This window comes from Pempheris klunzingeri, chromosome 1, assembly GCF_042242105.1.
Source record: "Pempheris klunzingeri isolate RE-2024b chromosome 1, fPemKlu1.hap1, whole genome shotgun sequence".
NCBI classification, from domain to species: Eukaryota; Metazoa; Chordata; class Actinopteri; order Acropomatiformes; family Pempheridae; genus Pempheris; species Pempheris klunzingeri.
Genome location: NC_092012.1, coordinates 10,607,701 through 10,626,922, shown reverse-complemented (window position 1 = coordinate 10,626,922; position 19,222 = coordinate 10,607,701). Strand labels below are relative to the sequence as shown.

Here is a 19,222-nt window from a genome sequence, read left to right as displayed (position 1 = left end):
CTGAAACGTCATGGAAGGAAAGTTCTGGTGTGTCCGTTGACTCATTCAGCCGTTACCCCTTGAAATGGCATAATCTGTAAGTTTGAAATGAAATGACTTATTGTTGATGTATATTAGTGCCTTATTCAGTAAGCAGTTGTCTTCTTACATGTCTATGGAGTCAGTTGTCACTTAGTATGGCAATTATTGTTAGCTAGCCGTTAGCTCTGACTTGCCTGTTAGCACAAATCATAGTAGCGTATAGCATTTAGCATGCTATTTCACGTACTATATCCATCTGTTGCTAAGGTTATGACTTGGGATCGGTTATGTGCATGTGGCAATGATGTTTAGTGTGTTTCCTATGCTTTTCTACTGAATCTAAACTCTCTGTATTCTGTTTCTGTTATTACAGTTTTACAAAAAAGAAAAAGGGAATAATACAAATGGTACATCAGTAAAGCATCTGAAGAATGTTACACGGTCTCCTGAGTGCTTACTGAAGCCATTTATGTTTAGCTCGCTGCATAGGCTGAATAGTCACATTTAGCTGAGGGCAGAAGAGTAAAAAGATTGTCTACACTTCAAGTGCATCGTCGGGGTCCTGAGACACCACTCCAGCGACAGCAGACATGTCCAACCACGGAGACACCTCACAGCTTTCCCAACTGGAAGTAATATCAGAGTGCAGATCGACTGCATCACGCCGGTCAAGTAGCTCAGCAGCTAGCCTAGCTGCAGCACAAGCACGAGCCAACGCTGAAGCCGCCCGGGCCAGAGCAGACTATGCTAAACGCCAAATAGACATGGAGGTCGAAAAGGCACGCATCGAGATGGAGAGGGCCCGAATGGAGGCATCGCTGAACGCCCTGAGGCAAGAGGGAGAGGCTGAAGCAGCGCTCGCAGCAGCGAGGGTCTTAGAAGCTGCGGTTCTGGACCAAGCAGAGTCTGTGGAGCTACCAGACAAGAACTTTCCTGCTACAATGGGTGTGGCTGTCAGCCGCACTCAAGAATATGTAAATACCCACTTCCCCAATGACACAAATATGAAAGGTGAGGTAAAGCACAATAAAGGACAAAAATGTGATGTAGACAACACTCACATCATGGGGCCAAGCACGCTAACAGCAGTTGCATATGCAAGTGACCCTGCCAACCTTCCACCACCTCATTCGTCCAGTCATATTGGAGTGGATAATATCCCATCTCCATCACCACATCGACAAACTAACATATCAGACCTTGCTGCTCTCCTCTCACGTCGTGACCTTCTGACAGCAGGGCTCACAGTTTTCAACAATAGGCCAGAGACTTATATAGCATGGAAATCTATGTTTCAAAATGCCACTGAAGATTTAAACCTGAAATACAGTGAAGAGCTTGATTTACTCACCAAATGGCTCAGCGGTGAGTCTCTCCAGCATGCCCTGAGAATCAGAGCTGTTCATGTTAACAATTCAGAAGCAGGTCTTCAGCTTTTATGGGAAAGGCTGGACAGGAATTATGGCTCATCAGAAGTAATCGAAGCTTCTCTGTTCAAACGCCTGGAAAGCTTTCCCAGAGTTGCTCCGAAAGACGCCCACCTCCTACAAGAGCTTGCCGACCTCCTTCTAGAGCTTGAAATAGCAAAGAAAGAAGGATATCTGCCAGGACTCACCTTTCTCGACACTCCAAGAGGAATAAATCCTATCGTGGAAAAGCTCCCATACGGCCTGCAGGAGTCGTGGGTCAAACAAGGGTCAAAATATAAGAAAGAACATAAGGTTCACTATCCGCCTTTCTCCTACTTTGTCCAGTTTGTGAACAGCCACGCTGAAATGAAAACAGACCCCAGCTTCATGCTACAAAACTACAGCACTGCACACGTGAAGGTGGACAAGCCACTAGTGAGACAAACACGGTTCAGAGCCCCAATCACAGCAAACAAAACACAAGTTGGTGCACCCAACAATAAGTTAAATGCTCATTCTCTTGACCCCAGCAAACAGTGTCCAGTGCACAAGAAGCCACATTCACTCGCAAAATGTAGAGGGTTTAGAATGAAGACGCTGGATGAGAGGAGAGGTCTACTCAAGGAGCTCTCAATCTGCTACAAGTGTCTCTCATCAACAGACCACAGGGCCAAGGACTGTAAAGCCGTTATTCACTGTTTAGAGTGCAACAGCGACACACACATTTCCGCCATGCATGCTGGGCCACCCCCATGGACAATTACAGACCCTGACACTCCACCAGAGGTGCATGGCGGGGAGTCAGGTACCCCCAGCCCCACGGTGACCACATCCAACTGCACTGAGGTATGTGGACAAGGACTACAAGGAAAGTCTTGTTCTAAAATTTGCCTGGTAAATGTGTACCCCAGCTCAGCCCCTGAAAAGAAAAGGAGGATGTACGCAGTTTTAGACGATCAAAGTAATGTATCACTGGCTCGTTCCCACTTTTTTGATATGTTTGGTCTACATGGCGAGGCCTTCCCATACACAATGAAAACATGCTCTGGTACAATGGAGAAAATGGGGCGCAGAGCTCATGGTTTTGTTATCGAGGGTGTTAATGGAAAAGTGTCAATGCCACTGCCAACACTCACCGAATGTAACCAGATTCCAGACAATAGGAGCGAGATACCTACCCCGGAAGCTGCAGCTGCTCACTCTCATCTATCTCATGTAGCTGCACAAATACCGCCACTCGATCCATCAGCTGATATTCTCCTCCTCCTAGGCCGAGACATAATTCGGGCGCACAAGGTTCGCCGCCAGGTAAACGGCCCCAATGAAGCACCTTATGCCCAACAGCTCGATCTTGGGTGGGCAATCATCGGAGACGTCTGCCTCTCAGGAGCCCACAGGCCCACAATGAACTCTTACAAGACAAACATACTCGACAATGGCCGCCCCAGTTTCCTCTCTTCCTGTGAAAACAAAATCTACACAAAGGTAAAGTTCACAGAAGAATGTCCCTGTTTTGAGGGCACACAAGCCAAAGATGAGCTGGGCAAACACATCTTCAAGCAAACAACTGATGATGATAAACTGGCACTCTCTGCAGAAGACGAGTCATTTCTGAACATCATGCACAGTGAGTTTGCTAAAGATGAGGCAAATAACTGGGTGGCTCCACTGCCTTTTCATCACTATCAACAACGCTTACCTAACAACAGAGAGCAGGCTCTCAACCGCCTCATGTCGCTACGTAAGACATTAAAGAGAAAGCCAGAGATGAAAGAACATTACGTGGAGTTTATGGAAAAGATCTTCGATAAAGGACACGCAGAAAGGGCTCCTCCACTCAAACCCCATCAGGAACGCTGGTATCTCCCACACTTTGGTGTTTACCACCCCCAAAAGCCAGCTAAAATCAGAATAGTCTTTGATTCAAGTGCCCAGTATGAAAATGTGTCTCTCAACCAAGTGCTGTTCAAAGGTCCAGATCTTAACAACAGTCTTGTGGGTGTGCTCCTCCGCTTCAGAAGTGACCTACATGCTGTGATGGCTGATGTGGAGCAAATGTTTCACAACTTCATGGTCAGAGAGGACCATCGTGATTATCTGCGCTTTCTGTGGTTCGGTGATCACGACCTGGATGGAGAAGTGGTCGAGTTTCGAATGACAGTCCATGTGTTTGGAAATTGCCCATCACCCTCAGTTGCCATTTATGGACTCAAGAGAACTGCTGTGGAAGGAGAGAGAGAATACGGCAGTGATGTGAGAGAATTTATCGAGCGCCATTTTTATGTAGATGACGGGCTAAAGTCATTCGCCTCTGAAACGCAGGCGATCGACGTTCTTCACAGAACACAAAAAATGCTGGCTCAGTCTAACATCCGACTTCACAAGATTTCGTCCAACAGTCCTGTAGTCACCAGTGCCTTCCCAGGTGAAGATCTAGCTGCAGGCCTGCGGGAACTCGAACTCGGACAACACTCCCCGCCCATGCAACGCAGCCTTGGTCTGGGCTGGGACCTGTCCACTGACCAATTCTCGTTTCAAAACGAAATCACTGACAAGCCTTTCACCAAACGCGGCGTACTGTCAGTCATCAACAGTTTATATGATCCACTTGGCTTCGCTGTGCCAGTCAGCATTGAAGGCCGCTCCATCCTGAGGGAGATTTCAACTGACATAAGCGAGTGGGATGCCCCACTACCAAAAGAGAAACAGGAGAAATGGCAAAAATGGAAAGACTCTCTAACGCACCTACGACAACTCAAGATTCCCCGTATGTATACATCCATGTCACTATCTGAGGCTCAAAGAAAGGAAATGCATGTTTTCTGTGACGCATCCACAAAAGCTGTAGGGGCCGTTGCCTATCTGAAACTCACAGCCGCTAGTGGACACAGTGAAGTTGGCTTTCTCCTTGGCAAGGCCAGGCTGGCTCCTAAACCAGATATCACCATTCCCAGACTAGAACTCTGTGCCGCTGTGCTGGCTGTGGAAGTGGCAGATATGGTCCAGGAAGAGCTCGACACCACAATAGACGAGGTAAACTTCTACACAGACTCTAAAGTAGTACTCGGCTACATTTTCAACGAAAAGAGACGCTTTTATGTGTATGTCCATAACCGTGTAGAGCGCATTAGACGTTCTACCCAGACCCACCAATGGCACTATGTACCCACACATCTAAACCCAGCCGATCATGCCACACGAGCACTGTCCGCCGAGCATCTGTCCCACTTTACATGGCTCAGCGGACCCGCCTTCCTTGCTGACTCGGGCCAAGGTCAAATACTGGAAGAGTCCTTCAACCTCATTAACCCTGAAAACGACACTGAACTGCGTCCGGAGATTGTATCCTGTGCCACGTCCCTGTCAAAAGGCAAGCTCGGAACTGCAAGGTTTCAAAGATTCTCCAATTGGAGTCATCTGTTAAAAGCTGTCGCCAGGCTGCTGCACATTGCCATGTCTTTTAAAGGTGCTCCGGAGAGCGCATGTCACAGATGGCACAAATGTAATAAGCACATCACTGAAGAACAACTTCAGCGGGCCAAAGTCACCATTGTTCGTGCAGTACAAAGAGAGGTATATGCAGATGACATCAGGCACATGGAACAGGGTGAGTCCGTCCACAAACAAAGCCCACTTAGCAAGTTAAGCCCATTCATAGACCTAAACGCTGTTCTTAGAGTCGGTGGTCGGCTAACAAAAGCTCAACTGACAACAAACGACAAACACCCTGTGCTCATTCCCAGTAAACACCACATAAGTCAGCTCATAATCAGACACTTTCATGCACAAGTACACCACCAGGGCAGACACTTCACTGAAGGCGCTATCAGAGCTGCAGGTTTTTGGATAGTGGGTGGGAAGAGAGCCATCAGTAGTGTTATCTTCAACTGCGTCACATGCCGCAGATTAAGAGGCAAGCAACAAGAACAGATCATGTCAGATCTACCAGAAGACAGAACGAGTGCAGGCCCTCCTTTCACGTGTGTGGGCCTAGATGTTTTTGGTCCATGGCCTGTCACAGTCAGAAAAACAAGAGGCGGTCAAGCAGAGGCCAAGAGATGGGCAGTCATCTTCACATGTATGAGCACCCGTGCCATACACATTGAAGTAATAGAATCAATGGATACTTCGTCTTTCATAAATGCACTGCGCCGCTTCTTTGCCATCCGAGGTGCTGTCAAACTGCTCAGATCTGACTGTGGCACAAACTTTGTGAGCGCTTGCAGAGAACTCCAAATTGACAAAAAGGGCTGTAATAACAACAAAATCAACACTTATCTTGGAGACAGTGGCTGCGAGTGGAAGTTTAACCCCCCACATGCCTCACACATGGGCGGATCTTGGGAACGCATGATCGGCGTTAGTCGACGGATCCTAGATGCAATGCTGCTGCAGCGTGGAAATGCAAAGCTCACACACGAGGTGTTAGTGACATTCCTTGCGGAAGTCACTGCGATAATTAATGCAAGGCCACTTACGACAGTTTCCACTGACCCAGAGCATCCTGAGATTCTCACTCCTGCCATGCTGCTCACACAAAAAGTTGACACGCCTCCAGTACCACCAGGACAGTTCAACGACCACCATCTGTTTAGAGCTCAATGGAGGCGTGTACAGTACCTGGCCAACGTCTTCTGGGGACGGTGGAAGAGAGAGTACCTCAGTGGACTACAAGGTCGTCGAAAGTGGAGGACGCCAAAACCCAATCTACAAGTCGGAGATGTTGTCTTGCTCAAAGATGGGCTAGAGAACAGGAATGATTGGCCTCTCGGGCTGGTATCAAAGACTTTCCCCAGTCAGGACAACAGAGTAAGGAAGATCGAGGTCAAGGTTATCCGCAACGGCGAACAGAGACTATACTTGAGACCCATTAGCGAAGTCATCTTGCTGGTTTCGAAGGACCACACCTGAAAGACTCATATCCTATGATAAGAGTGTGTTCGGTTTGTTAGTATGACATCTTACAGATGTCAGACGGGGAGTATTCTGTCCCTCATATCAGTTCAGAGAGTTTGTTATAAGACAGTTCATAGTTTTTTGTCCAATAATTAATCTAGCAAATGTGTCTTTATTGGGAATACATTGACCGTGGTAAGCGCTGCCACCTAGTGGTCATATAGCGGAAGTAGCGAGTGCGTGCGCTTGAGAGACTGAAACGTCATGGAAGGAAAGTTCTGGTGTGTCCGTTGACTCATTCAGCCGTTACCCCTTGAAATGGCATAATCTGTAAGTTTGAAATGAAATGACTTATTGTTGATGTATATTAGTGCCTTATTCAGTAAGCAGTTGTCTTCTTACATGTCTATGGAGTCAGTTGTCACTTAGTATGGCAATTATTGTTAGCTAGCCGTTAGCTCTGACTTGCCTGTTAGCACAAATCATAGTAGCGTATAGCATTTAGCATGCTATTTCACGTACTATATCCATCTGTTGCTAAGGTTATGACTTGGGATCGGTTATGTGCATGTGGCAATGATGTTTAGTGTGTTTCCTATGCTTTTCTACTGAATCTAAACTCTCTGTATTCTGTTTCTGTTATTACAGTTTTACAAAAAAGAAAAAGGGAATAATACAAATGGTACATCAGTAAAGCATCTGAAGAATGTTACACGGTCTCCTGAGTGCTTACTGAAGCCATTTATGTTTAGCTCGCTGCATAGGCTGAATAGTCACATTTAGCTGAGGGCAGAAGAAATGTAGTTGCCACAGTTGATGCCTGAAATGTGGTGTTTTCTTTGAATTTCATTTCGAATGAGCCCGAGGACTTGATAGGAGTCTTTGAACTGTGCTTGTATAGAAATCTAACCTACTGCTGTTCTATTTGCTGTGTGTTCTGGTGAGGTCTGAACCCTGTTGGTGAATTTCAGAAAAAGTAAAGTTCTGCAACTGCAATGAAGTGTCTTTTAATGTCAAACACAGACCATATCCTTTAGGCTATAAATATGTATGTAGACAATTGAAAGTCAAATTGCAATTGGGTTTTTTTGTTTTGGTTTTTTTTTAAGACAGCCAAATGGAATAAATGTTTAATTATCTATGCCATGTTGATTACATCGCTTTCTCATCTGAATTCAACAGTCACCCCAACAAATGCTGCTACTATGTGGTAGGTATGTTGGTCTACTGCATTTAAATTGGGTTGAAAATCTGTCCACGATGCCTGGAGCCAGGACAAATATTGTCACTTCCATTACTTGAGTTTTTATTATTGATGCAGTATAATGGAATTTACCTTAATGACTATTCATTATTTTGCGTGTTGTAATTAACAATTATCGATCAAATGAACTCTTTAGAATGTATGCATCCATGGCTCAGGTTTGTTTTTGTTTGTTTCAACTCAGAGTACCCACACCCACAGTGACGGATCACGGGAAAATAATCCAAAACTCTTAAATGCTTCCACAACATTTGGTTCACAACTTCTCAAGTAATCAAGTTTTTACATTTTTGGTGATTTCTTTTAATTGTATACTTTACATATACCTTTAATTCCAGCCATTTAGATTACTGTAATTCCAAATTCCCCCAGATTGCACAGGAAGTTGACGGCCTCTAGCTTGTAGAAAAAACAGCTGCCATGGTACTGATAAGAACTAGAAAAACTGGAGAACATTTCCAGATTCTAGCCTCCCTGCTTAGGTCACCTGTGTCCTTCAAAATTGATTTTAAAGTTTCATTGCTTGTTCGCCACTTCCTACACTGTTGACCTTCTCTGTGCTATCACTCCTGTTAGTGGCCTGAGGTCTGACGACCAATTGTTGCTGACTATTCCCACGGCCAAGCAGGAGACAGAGGATAATAGGGCATTTATTGTCAGGGCTCAAAACCTCTATAATAGCCTTCCATTCGTGCAGATACTGTACTTGCTTTAAATTTGTTTTATAGAGCCGGCATTAAACTGAAATAGGTCTTAAAGCGAGTAGAAGTCAGGGCCACAAAGCTGCAAAGTCATAAAGCAGTAACAAACAAGAACAGCAGGAGAATTCCATTTAAAGAAATACTGTTTAACATCAGCATAGTACTTATTTGTTTGCTTATCTATTTATTTATCGATTCACAAATTTCCTGTTCTTGCCAACTTTAACATCTGTTGTACTGCAGAGTTTCCAGGTGCCCCATATTTCAGCCTCAGGCTGCATGCTGTTTCAAGATAGACAACTAATCAAGATGACAGACAAGAGTTGGGGCATGAACCTGACCAACGGAGTAGGAGAACAACAACGCTAAAAATATATACCTCCAGCCTCAAGGTCAAAAGTTGCACATTGTAGGCTGGGCTAGTTTCCAATATTTCTTCCATGTCAGAGCTGCTTGGGTGGCTGGGCCTAGAAAGTCTTCTCCTCATGTGAGCTGAGTAACTGAAGCTGTTAATGTTTTTACAACTTCATGGAAAACTTGCCTTACCTGGATCATAGGTTCAGTGAGTTGCTCCTCATCTACCTCCACTATCATTCGGCGAATTTCCTGGTAAGGCATGCGGTAGGAACCCAGGAAGATGGCTGCACAGACACAGATATAAGATGGAAAAAAAGCATTCACTAATAGCATACTACATAGCATTACTACTGATGAGTAATATTACAATTTTAGACACCTAGTAATACAAATCAGTAACAGGAAAAAAAACATAAGCGTGAGAGAAATAGAAAAGAGATATAAACAAGAACAGTCGTCAAGGACACATGAAGGACATGAAGTAGCAACTAAGGAGAAATAATGAAATATTATAATAAATTATATAATTAAAATTGCATCAGTACACAAATCAGCTAGATATAAAACTGCAGAAGAGGTGATTTGAAAAATTGCACCGGTTTTGCAAGCATGAGATCCTAAGGCAAGTGGCTCCACTGAGGACTGAATAGCAAATGCCTTGTCAACATAAGTCATTAGCCTAGGCAGCGGAACCTTCAGAGAAAGCCAGTGAAAAGACAGTTAAAAGATGTGTGACTTGGCTGCTGCCAAACTTTAAAAAGTATACAGTATATACGCTTAGAGCAACAGGTCTGACTGACTTACTAGTCTTACTGTTATCTTAATAGTTGCTGTAACAGTCAAGCAACAGAATTAAAACCCCACACGTTCAATGGTGGAGCACAGAAACCACCTACTCTCCATTTTTTTTTTTTTTTTTTCTCTCCTCGTTCCTGCTCTATAATTTCCGCTGCATGATTTATCACTGTTACTGGGCTGATTAGTCTAATTTTCTTTTAATACATGAAACAAAGGTCACAGCTCCCCTTGATATAAGCCAATGAGGTGCTTAGATCTGGGAGTGCTTAAGAGATCAGCTAGATCCTCATCAGCTAGATCCTGCTGTGTGCTTTAAAAACGGTCATTTTAAGACCAGGCATGCGCGCGTGAATGCATGTGTGCGTGCGTATGAGAGAACGAGAGAGAGACTGATATGAAAATGATCATACAGAGCTGCATTTTTCCTGTTTTCTGTGTCGTTTTTCCTGCTTAACACGGTTAATTAGCTTAGTGTGTGTGTGTGTGTGTGTGTGCGTGAAGACATGAGTCACAGGTAGCAGTGGCCACGTTGTCAGAAAAATGTTGCTTTCATTGCTATAGCAACAAAGGAAGGTGTAACTCATTCCCTCGCAAAATTCTCCACATGCAAACATGCAAAGAACATAGACTAAGGGAGAAAGCAGGTGACTTAAGTGAGAAAAAGAGCAAAGAGAATTGTGAGGAGTTGTGGAGGCTCACACACATGGAAGTGTCTAAATCCAATCCTTGGGAGGAGGAGTGGGATGAAAGGAAACAAATACTTACACAGATTCTGTGCAATCTTAGGATCGAGCACCTTGAGCTCTTTAATTCTCTTCTTTATGGATTTCTTATCCTCCAGATCCTCCTCCTCTTTTTTGGCTGATGAAGACAGAAACGCTGAATTAATATCAACACACAAAGGACAGATTTACACAAATGCATGCACTTACTGTAATGCTGACATATGTATGACACACACAACTTCAAATGCAGTGAGATTATGAGAGTTAGAATGTGTGTTTCAGTGTCCAACAGTGTTTCAAGTGCAACACAAAGGAAGTGGAATGTAGAGACTATCCAGTTGCTTTATAAATGTATCTATCAAGTTCCGATATTCTACTAATTCTTAAGCAGTTCAAATATTTGAATTAAAAAATAAACGTTTTTTTTTTTTTTCTCAGTTTGTGTGTTTACATATTTTTCATGTGATCAATGACACAGTCTGCCATGACAGAATGCCAGGCTGTTAGAGAAGCATGGAGAAAGGGATTAAGGGGAACTGTTCACACCACTGACAGACTAAAGGTATGGGTGAGCCATGGCTGCTCCATAAACACAATGTTGAGCATCCAATGATCAGGTTATAGGTAAAGGTAAATCTGTTCTGGGTCACACAGAGCCAGGTGGTTGGGATTGCGGTGGTGCTATTGGTAGATAGGAGAGGCATCATGAAATCTGGATTACAAACAACAAAACAAGAAAAATCAATAAGAAGACACACACACACACAGATGTACACACACACATATACACAAACCTCTTGAGCCACACTCACAAAGAGGAGTTCATGGTTGGTTTTAATTATTTAAGACACCAGATTAAGAGAACAAAATGTGCATCCCAGGAGTATGCTGGGTAATTGTCTGGTGCTGTAATTATGGTGTGTGGTGAGAGGAGAGGAAAGGAGAGAAGAGGAGAGGAGAGGGGTTAATCCACGGGAAAGGTATTGCTACTGTTCCACATGGGCTTGGTCATGTTTCAGGGATCCTGTATCTAATTAAAAAGTGAAGAGGTGTGCTGGGATCACCCGCTGAGAGGGCTGTTAGCATGTCCACAAACACGCACGTCTACGGTACAGCCCACCGAAGGAAGGAATACGCAAACACGACCACACAATGAGCTCTCCTTGGACTTACGTGGCTCCTCCGTTGGTACACTCTCCTCACAGTCTTTAGGTGTGTGTGAGAGAGGGGGAAGCGCAATGGACGGACGAGGAAGACAGTGGGAAATATGTACCATGGAAAAGGCAGAGGAGAGAGAATGCATTTTCACAAGACTGCCCCCATGTCCACCGCAGTGTCAAACACGGGAAGAGCAAATTACGCTGTACACAGCTAAATGAAACGTGGCTGAAAACTGGAGAAAAACACTGTGTGAGCATTTAACAAGTGATTTCATTAAACATGAACCTGTTTTGGCCCACAATTACAAACAATTAGCACCCAGACGTGCATGTTGTGCTTTTAATCTTGGTCAAGATTAGAGCTGAAATTATTTAGTTGAAAAATCACTCAGGCTGTAGCAACCTCTTTGATACTTTGTGGATGGTTGATTTGATAAAAACAAGCAATTTCAATACGCCACCTTGGGCTTTGGAAATATTGGGACGGACTGTTTTTTGACCTGCTATAGACCAAACAATTTAACTGTTATTCTAGAAAGTAATTATCAGATTACTCAAATTTTACTTGTTGATGTTGTTGCAGCACTTGTCGCAATCCAAACGATTCCAAAGATGTTAGGAAAGTGAATTTTGAGTGGATGTTTATGGAAACGATACACAAGGCATCTAGAATATTTTCGTTTGACGTAATGCAGCCGTAAAAGAAATACCCAGGGACTGAACTATTCGGTCAGTGTAATGAGAGCAGTGAATGTAATCTTAAATTTGGCATTATGGGTGTATTTGCAATATAAGGAGTCACCCCTAGAAAGCTTCCAGTTTACTGCATTAAGATGTATTGATCTACTCATCGTAATTTACAGATTCTCATTTACTATACCACACACACACACACACACACACTGACTTTCTCCCTCAAAACATAGGCACACACATGAAACACACATTTTTAACCACCTTCTTTCAGTGCATATAAACATACTTGGCTGGGGTCACACAATCCATGAATCACCCTCACGCAATACTGCAAGGGCTGCATTCATCTCTATGGTACAAGAGGTGGTAGTGATAAGATAGAAATCATATAGTACACGCACTCACACACACACACACACACACACACACACACACACACACACACACACACACACACACACACACACACACACACACACACACACACACACACACACACACACACACACACACACACACACACACACACACACACACACACACACACAAAGTCGCTCACCAAGTTGCCTCAGGTGTTATCAGTTAAATCAGCTAATTAGATTGCTCCCTTCCAGCATCAGCCCCTCATCCTCTGGCCTTAAAACAGCACTTCTTCAGGGAAGCCGGCTCATTATACATCAGCCAATTAAAATGTCCCGCAGGGGGTCAGAGGTCACTGGTTAATCAATCAGAGGGAGCGGCGACTGTTGTAGTTATCAGATTGCGCTATCACCCAGGAAGTGGGAGAGATAAGGGCACACTTGTGAATGCAGAGCAGTGGGGTGTCTGCACCACATCACAGGTCTAGCAAAAGCAAGGGACACAGTGTAGGTATGGTGTGACTACAGTAGACATCTCATGCTCTAAGGATGACACACAGTCACACGGGGGGAAAAAAAAAAAAGCTAGTTTAAACCAGTTTAGAGAGACAGAACGAGAGAGAATCAGAGAGCAAGCACGACATATAGATGTAAGTTACAAACGAAGCCACTGACTAGAACCGCAGCTAGCATCAGAGGTTGGGATCAGATACGGAGAAAAGGAAAGCAGGACTCCATCAAAAGACAGGGGAGAGCAGTGCATTAGAGACAGACACCGACACTGACAGCGCAACCATTGAGGCACTTCCAAGTTAAGGCCTCTTAATGGAGCCCTGTGATAAATGTCAACTTGATGGCAAGACTGTGGACAAAGTAGAAGGAGACATAAGTATGAAAAATAGAGCAAAGAAGAAGGACTATCTAAATATTCCTTTCCCATCAGTGGAGCATACTTAAGGGAAAATGCATTCTGCATTACTCACACAATAACAAACCAAAAAACAAAATAAATATGTCAATTTGTGTCCCTGTCTTTTCTTGAATGGATGAAAACCGTGGGGTCTTGGGTATACAAGAAAGGAAAAGTTTTATTATTTTCTTGAGTAAGGAAAAGAAATGTTTAGTTGCAGGGGTCAGATGAGGATGCAAAGAAGGAATTTAAAAAGAGTATCTGCTCTTCTCGCTTGTAAAAAAAAATTCTACTGACTGGTTTTGATCCAATCTCTGCCACAGTTTAAAGGCACTTGACAAAAATATGACAATGTGTAACGTTGCGCACACACTTGCTTCCCAAATAGTAGCACTTCCCACAAGGCAGTATCAGTGAATTGTGCCGTCAAAGCACTAAAGGGAATGGTGAATGAAATAAAGCTGCTGTGAAAGAGCATGACTGATGCTGTACATGACAGGCAGGCCTCAGAGACAGGCAAGTAACACCTAAAATATACTCCACCCCCACCCACCCACCCACCCTCCCCGCCGCCGCTGACCTCACGCACGCGCACACACACACACCAAAATCTCCTCCTCCTCCTCCTCCTCAGCCTCGCTCACACCAGCACTTCATCTTATCAGGATAGATTTCTAATCAGAGAAAACGCCTTACTGGAACTGCCCTCCTTTTCGCACACACACAGACACACACACACACAAAATCCTAGCACTAATGTCAAATGAAAAAAAAAAAAAACACATCCTCAATAACTAACACCAGCAGCTACAAAGTTATCAAGTGAAACAAGTAACTGACAGCACTGTGAGTGAGACAGGCAAGAGACAGGCAGCGCGTGTGTGTGCTTATTTTGCCCGTCATTTCATCCAATATTTGTCCAACTATCTGGCCTCCTAAGGAGATATCATACCCCTCAACTGCCTGCTCTCTTGATGAGACTTCATTATTTATGGCATGTTGTAGTGCCACGATTGTCTCCCCCTGAGAAAGCAGATACAGGGGAAAGGCGAGGGGAAAGTTGAGAGGGCAGCAGTCTCCAAAGGGTAATTAAATCACTGTGTTATTTCCAATAGCCAATCAAGGCAGTCATGCAGGTAAAGTTTAAATCACTACTATTAGAGGAGTTTCTGTAGCAGGGATAATATGAGGGTCTCAGTTCAATGTGCAAACACCACACACACACACACACACGCACAAACACACACACACACACGCACATATCACTGCCTCCAGCAAAATCCACTATGAGACTTCTGATGCACAGGAGGGGGGCTGTCTGTAGCAAGTGAACAAATCCACCATTCCGACACATCTGTCAACTCTACAGTCAACAGAGGGGAGATGAACAGTCAAACCGGCCGCATGGTTTGACTGTTGACTCACTGTAGAGTTCTGATCCAGCTAAGTCCTGAACTTCAGTCAGCCTGACAGAAAGCACAAGAGACATCCACAATGTCCAGCAGCTTCTTGGACTATGCAACCCTGTCCTCACCTCTCCGTCTTATCAATGCACACAGTCCGTCCTGACCAGCGCAGACATGACGGCTCGGCCGGTCTGTTTGCACACCCACTACTCCCTCTTGTCGGGAGCCGCGGGTGTGCGAGTACCAGCGAGCGTGAGACGACAGAGAGGAAGATCAGAGTAATGAAGTGAGGAGCTGTGTTGTGTGTGAGCTAATCAAAGTGAACCACGCAGGGCCACCTCTCCCTGTGATCCAGACTAGATGACCCAGGGCCATAATTAGTCTGAGACTTTCATTCTGATAGCAGCAAATTAACAGACTTCATTAGGCTTTGCTCTCTTCTCCTCCTCTATCCCCGCTATACCAAAATCGTCTCTAAATCTAAACCACTAAAATTGCTCCTGCACGAGCATCAGCCTCTTCAGCATACAGTGCCAGTCAATTGCTCTTCACAAAGACGTACCAAACATACCCTACAGAGAGACCACATCAGCATACTCATTCAAATTCTCAAATCTGGACTGAAATTTTTGACATCAAAAGATTCATAATTGATTAAGAGCTTCTGTTAATTAGTGTGTACTGGCCTGTAGGGATGAATTTTACCAGTAGCTCTATTCTCAGTGGAGTAGTGCCCTCTAAAGGTCTCTTTAAGACCTGCCAGTAGCCTCTAAGAATGTATGTGTGTATGTGTGTGCACTACAATGAGTATTTTCTGACTACTCTGTATCAGGTATTGAAGCATTATTATCTTCATTTCATTTCACTATGTGACAGCACCAGTCCGATCTTAACAGTTGTTAAGCCCACCCTAACATTTCCCAAGTCATTCAGCGGATTGATGGCAGCCTAAATCATTAATCTCTGAAGTCATTTGCCATGTTTTTGTTTTTTTTCCCCCCGTGCTGTAGCAAACACATCTGCGCCCACCCCTTCGCCACTCCCCCCGCCGTACATACACAAACCTACATGTGGATGAAAAATCACAGCAGAAAAATAAAGTCCTGAACGCAAATATGTTTTTAACGAGCCAGCCCATTACTCTGGTGATATGAGAACATAAAAACACAAATTGGGAATAAATTGAGGTGCTGATGCTTGAGAAACTGTGGCAGAAGAAAGACAGAAGAAAACAATGGAGGAGAAAAGGAAAGTAGACATTACAGAGGAAGGTTAACCGTGCACAGAAAAGGAAAAGGGAGGGTAAGAGCCACTGGGAACGTGAGTGAGCACGCAAGTGTGCGTGTTTGCAGCAAAAATAATGTTTCAAGCTTTTCAGGACAGCGTTACAGGTCCTGGAAATAGGTGTGTTGGTAACTGCTTAAATTAAAAGTAACGTATGCAGGAATATTTCTGCAAAACATTAGCCATTTCTAAGCAGAATGTGGTTGTATTATGTGCAAATTTGAAGAAGTATATGAAAATAGTAGGTTGGACATTGACAGGAAAAAAAAAAAAAAAAATGGCCATCTGTTCACCATGTGTACTATGTGATCAGACCTTCCATTCCACCAACAATGAAAAGAGCCTTTAATGATTATGCATTTGATGAGCTCTCTCATAATGGCACAAATTTTCTGCAGCCACATGAAAAGTCATTATAGAACTAATGGTGTTCTTCAAAATGTCACAGCAAAAGCATAAAGAGAGTGGGAGAAAAGGAGAAAAGAGGAGCACAAACGAGGCAGAGTGTGAGAGAGACACGGGGGAGAAAGTCCATTTGATGTTAACAGATATATACCAGTGGAAAGCAGTTCTAGCTACTGTACTAGACAGTATGCAATGGACATCCCACTGCTTTCCTCAGATGCTCAGAGTCGTTCTAAACAAAGTATGTTTAAAGCCTCTGTAGGCACTTTAGCGGCTAATTGTATATCCTAACCTCTGTGAACACAACTGGACTCCACACACCTATGACGGTAACCAACACTTCACACTGTATTTTTACCCAAATGCAGCTGGGAGATTATGATAATCAGGTCATTTAAGTTGTGAGCTCAAGACAACTCAAAGCAAAACTGTAAGCCCTAGGAATATGAGATACTTGACTATTTATTTTTTTAGCCTCCTTCAGGCATTTGATTTAAAAAAAAAAAAAAAAAAAGGCCACCTACTACCCCTTTCATTCCCACCTCCTCCAGCCCTCGATCTCTTCATAATTCCTCTATGATGATGTCCACCAACTCCTCAGCTGCTTTTGTCTCATGTTAATTCAAAAGCCTACCATGTACCATGCACAGCAGTCCACAAAAGCAATTGCTGTTCTAAAAAATTCACCCACTTCGCATTCAAGAGGCATATTAACCATGACTATATGGATATGTTAAGTGGCTCCAATTTAAAGGTATTCTGAGGGTTATTGCAGTGAAGCCTGACAGACTTGAAGCATGGGTTTAAATGATCATGACTCTTTAATGCGTCACTTTAGTCAAAGTTTGACAAGTCAGCTCTGACCGTGGTCTTTACCTCCACATGGGAACCTCCCTCCATCATGCGCACTCCCTGACGACTCGACCACCCATAGGAGCTTGACCCCTCCCACACGCAACTGCCATTTCCATCAAGCGGTGCCCCAGATATGCTTGCGTAAACTGACAAAAACGACACAAACATGTGCGTCTTTCTCGGGCCGCCATAAGCGTATGGAAATCCGGTGTCTAATTATCTCCCACAGCACAGCAGCAGTGGAAAGAGAGCTCCACTTCCCTCAACTTCCTCTATGACAGGCTACAATTGATCAGGAGAGCCTTGACACCCACTGAGAGCACAGCCTTAATGCTATGGCGAGAAACAAAAAGAGGCCACTTTTGAAGGAACCATGCCCTCACTTCTCACAATTTCTCCATCCGTTATTCATTTTCATACAACGCAACACTGTAAACTTTCACAAGCGGAATCGTGGTTGTCTGTGATTCCTGATTCAAAACTAATTTACAATGATAAACTGGTCATCAAAGTAAAAATGTATTCATAAACATAATTTTAATAAGTTATTAGCCTGTGCAGTATTTAAAACACTACACATGAGCCTTTAAGCTGATTACAGGTAATCAGCTTAAGGGCAAAATTGGGATTTCGATGTTTGTACAGATAAAACTAATGTAAAGTCTCTAAGTACCCAGTGCAGGGATACATGTAATAACTGGTCTATAGATTTAAAGCCAGCAGCGCAACAACCACTTTTCACAGATGCTCTGCCATGAGAACGGGTTTATTTTGTTTTTTAACTGCAATAACTTAAATGCTTACTTAAAACTATGACAGTGATTAGCCTTTAACACACAGAGTGAATTAACACAAAGTTATTTTGCAAATTGTCGCCCACTTTACTTGTTTTTGTAACAATCTCTTCTGTATTCTGTTTGTCAGGTATTTGTTAATTTGGATCCTCATTAACTGTTATGTTTGCATCCTTGGTGGACTCAGTTTAAAAAAGAAACAGTATATTGGTTGCAGGTTATTAACAGTGAGTAAAGCATTTTAGGCGCAGTTGTCTTAGCACTACATTTGCCGCTGAGAGGGATTTAGTTCTGTATAAAAAATATTTTAACAACTAAGATAAAAACCATAACTAATTAGAGTTTTGTTTTGATTATTTAATATTTTTCTGTCTCAGATATAGTTGACAATCCTAAATGTGTCTGCAATCACATGTATGCACACACGCCGGAAGAGATGCCGTGTCTATATTGAGATCTAAGGATGTACTGCTGATAAATGTGCTCATATCTGTATGCCAACATCAATAAATTGGAGACTTCCTCTATCACTAAATCAAAAAACTAAAAAAGAAGCAATAAAATTGTTGCTGCAACCGGTATTAGCATACTGTCTTTCTTTAAACTTGTTTTTAACACTTGGATTCTCCAACAACTTCCCATTTCGCTGTCTTTCGGTCTACCATATTGCAGTGTTGTGACTCTCGAGTAGAGGTAGGTTATTAGCAGGATGCCTGTATCCTGGAGAGAAATGGCAAACTGATTTTGTGATCTTTGAGGGTTTTGTCTACTGTAATTGGATGTTATTTATTAGCTGAAAAGAAGCCCCAGGAAAGGGCAGCTCTCTTCATGTTGTTGCTCATTTTCCCAGCACTATGGCAATGAATTTATTTCTCTGTCCTCTCTTGATAAACAAAGATAGATGTAAAGAAATTGCCAGTTTATTCAAGATGTCAATTAAGATACCTCTGTTTAGACCAGGTATGCAAAGTGACAAATATATCCATATAGCAATATGTAAGTTTGACAGTAAGGTGTGCTCATCCAAACTGAGGGCTTGAGAATAGAGAGTGTCGTATTATGTACAGACTGCAAAGCCCTTTGAAGAAACTTTTACGTTGAATAAATAAATCTGATTTGACTTAATGCATTTCACTCGTTCTTATTCTATTTTTATGATAAATAAAAAAAGTCATTGGATGA

The 19,222-nt window shown here is 43.2% G+C and overlaps 1 protein-coding gene across 1 annotated transcript in view; it reads right to left on the bottom strand.

Annotated features, from left to right (window-relative positions):
• LOC139198786 (protein diaphanous homolog 3-like) overlaps nt 1-19,222 on the bottom strand; it is a 163,894-nt gene that overhangs the window by 82,380 nt on the left and 62,292 nt on the right. Inside the window, exons 18-19 of the mRNA XM_070827734.1 lie at nt 10,212-10,307; nt 8,838-8,932 (exon numbers count right to left, since the gene is read on the bottom strand). Coding sequence (XP_070683835.1) covers nt 8,838-8,932; nt 10,212-10,307 — 191 coding nt within the window. The remainder of the gene's footprint in view (nt 1-8,837; nt 8,933-10,211; nt 10,308-19,222) is intronic.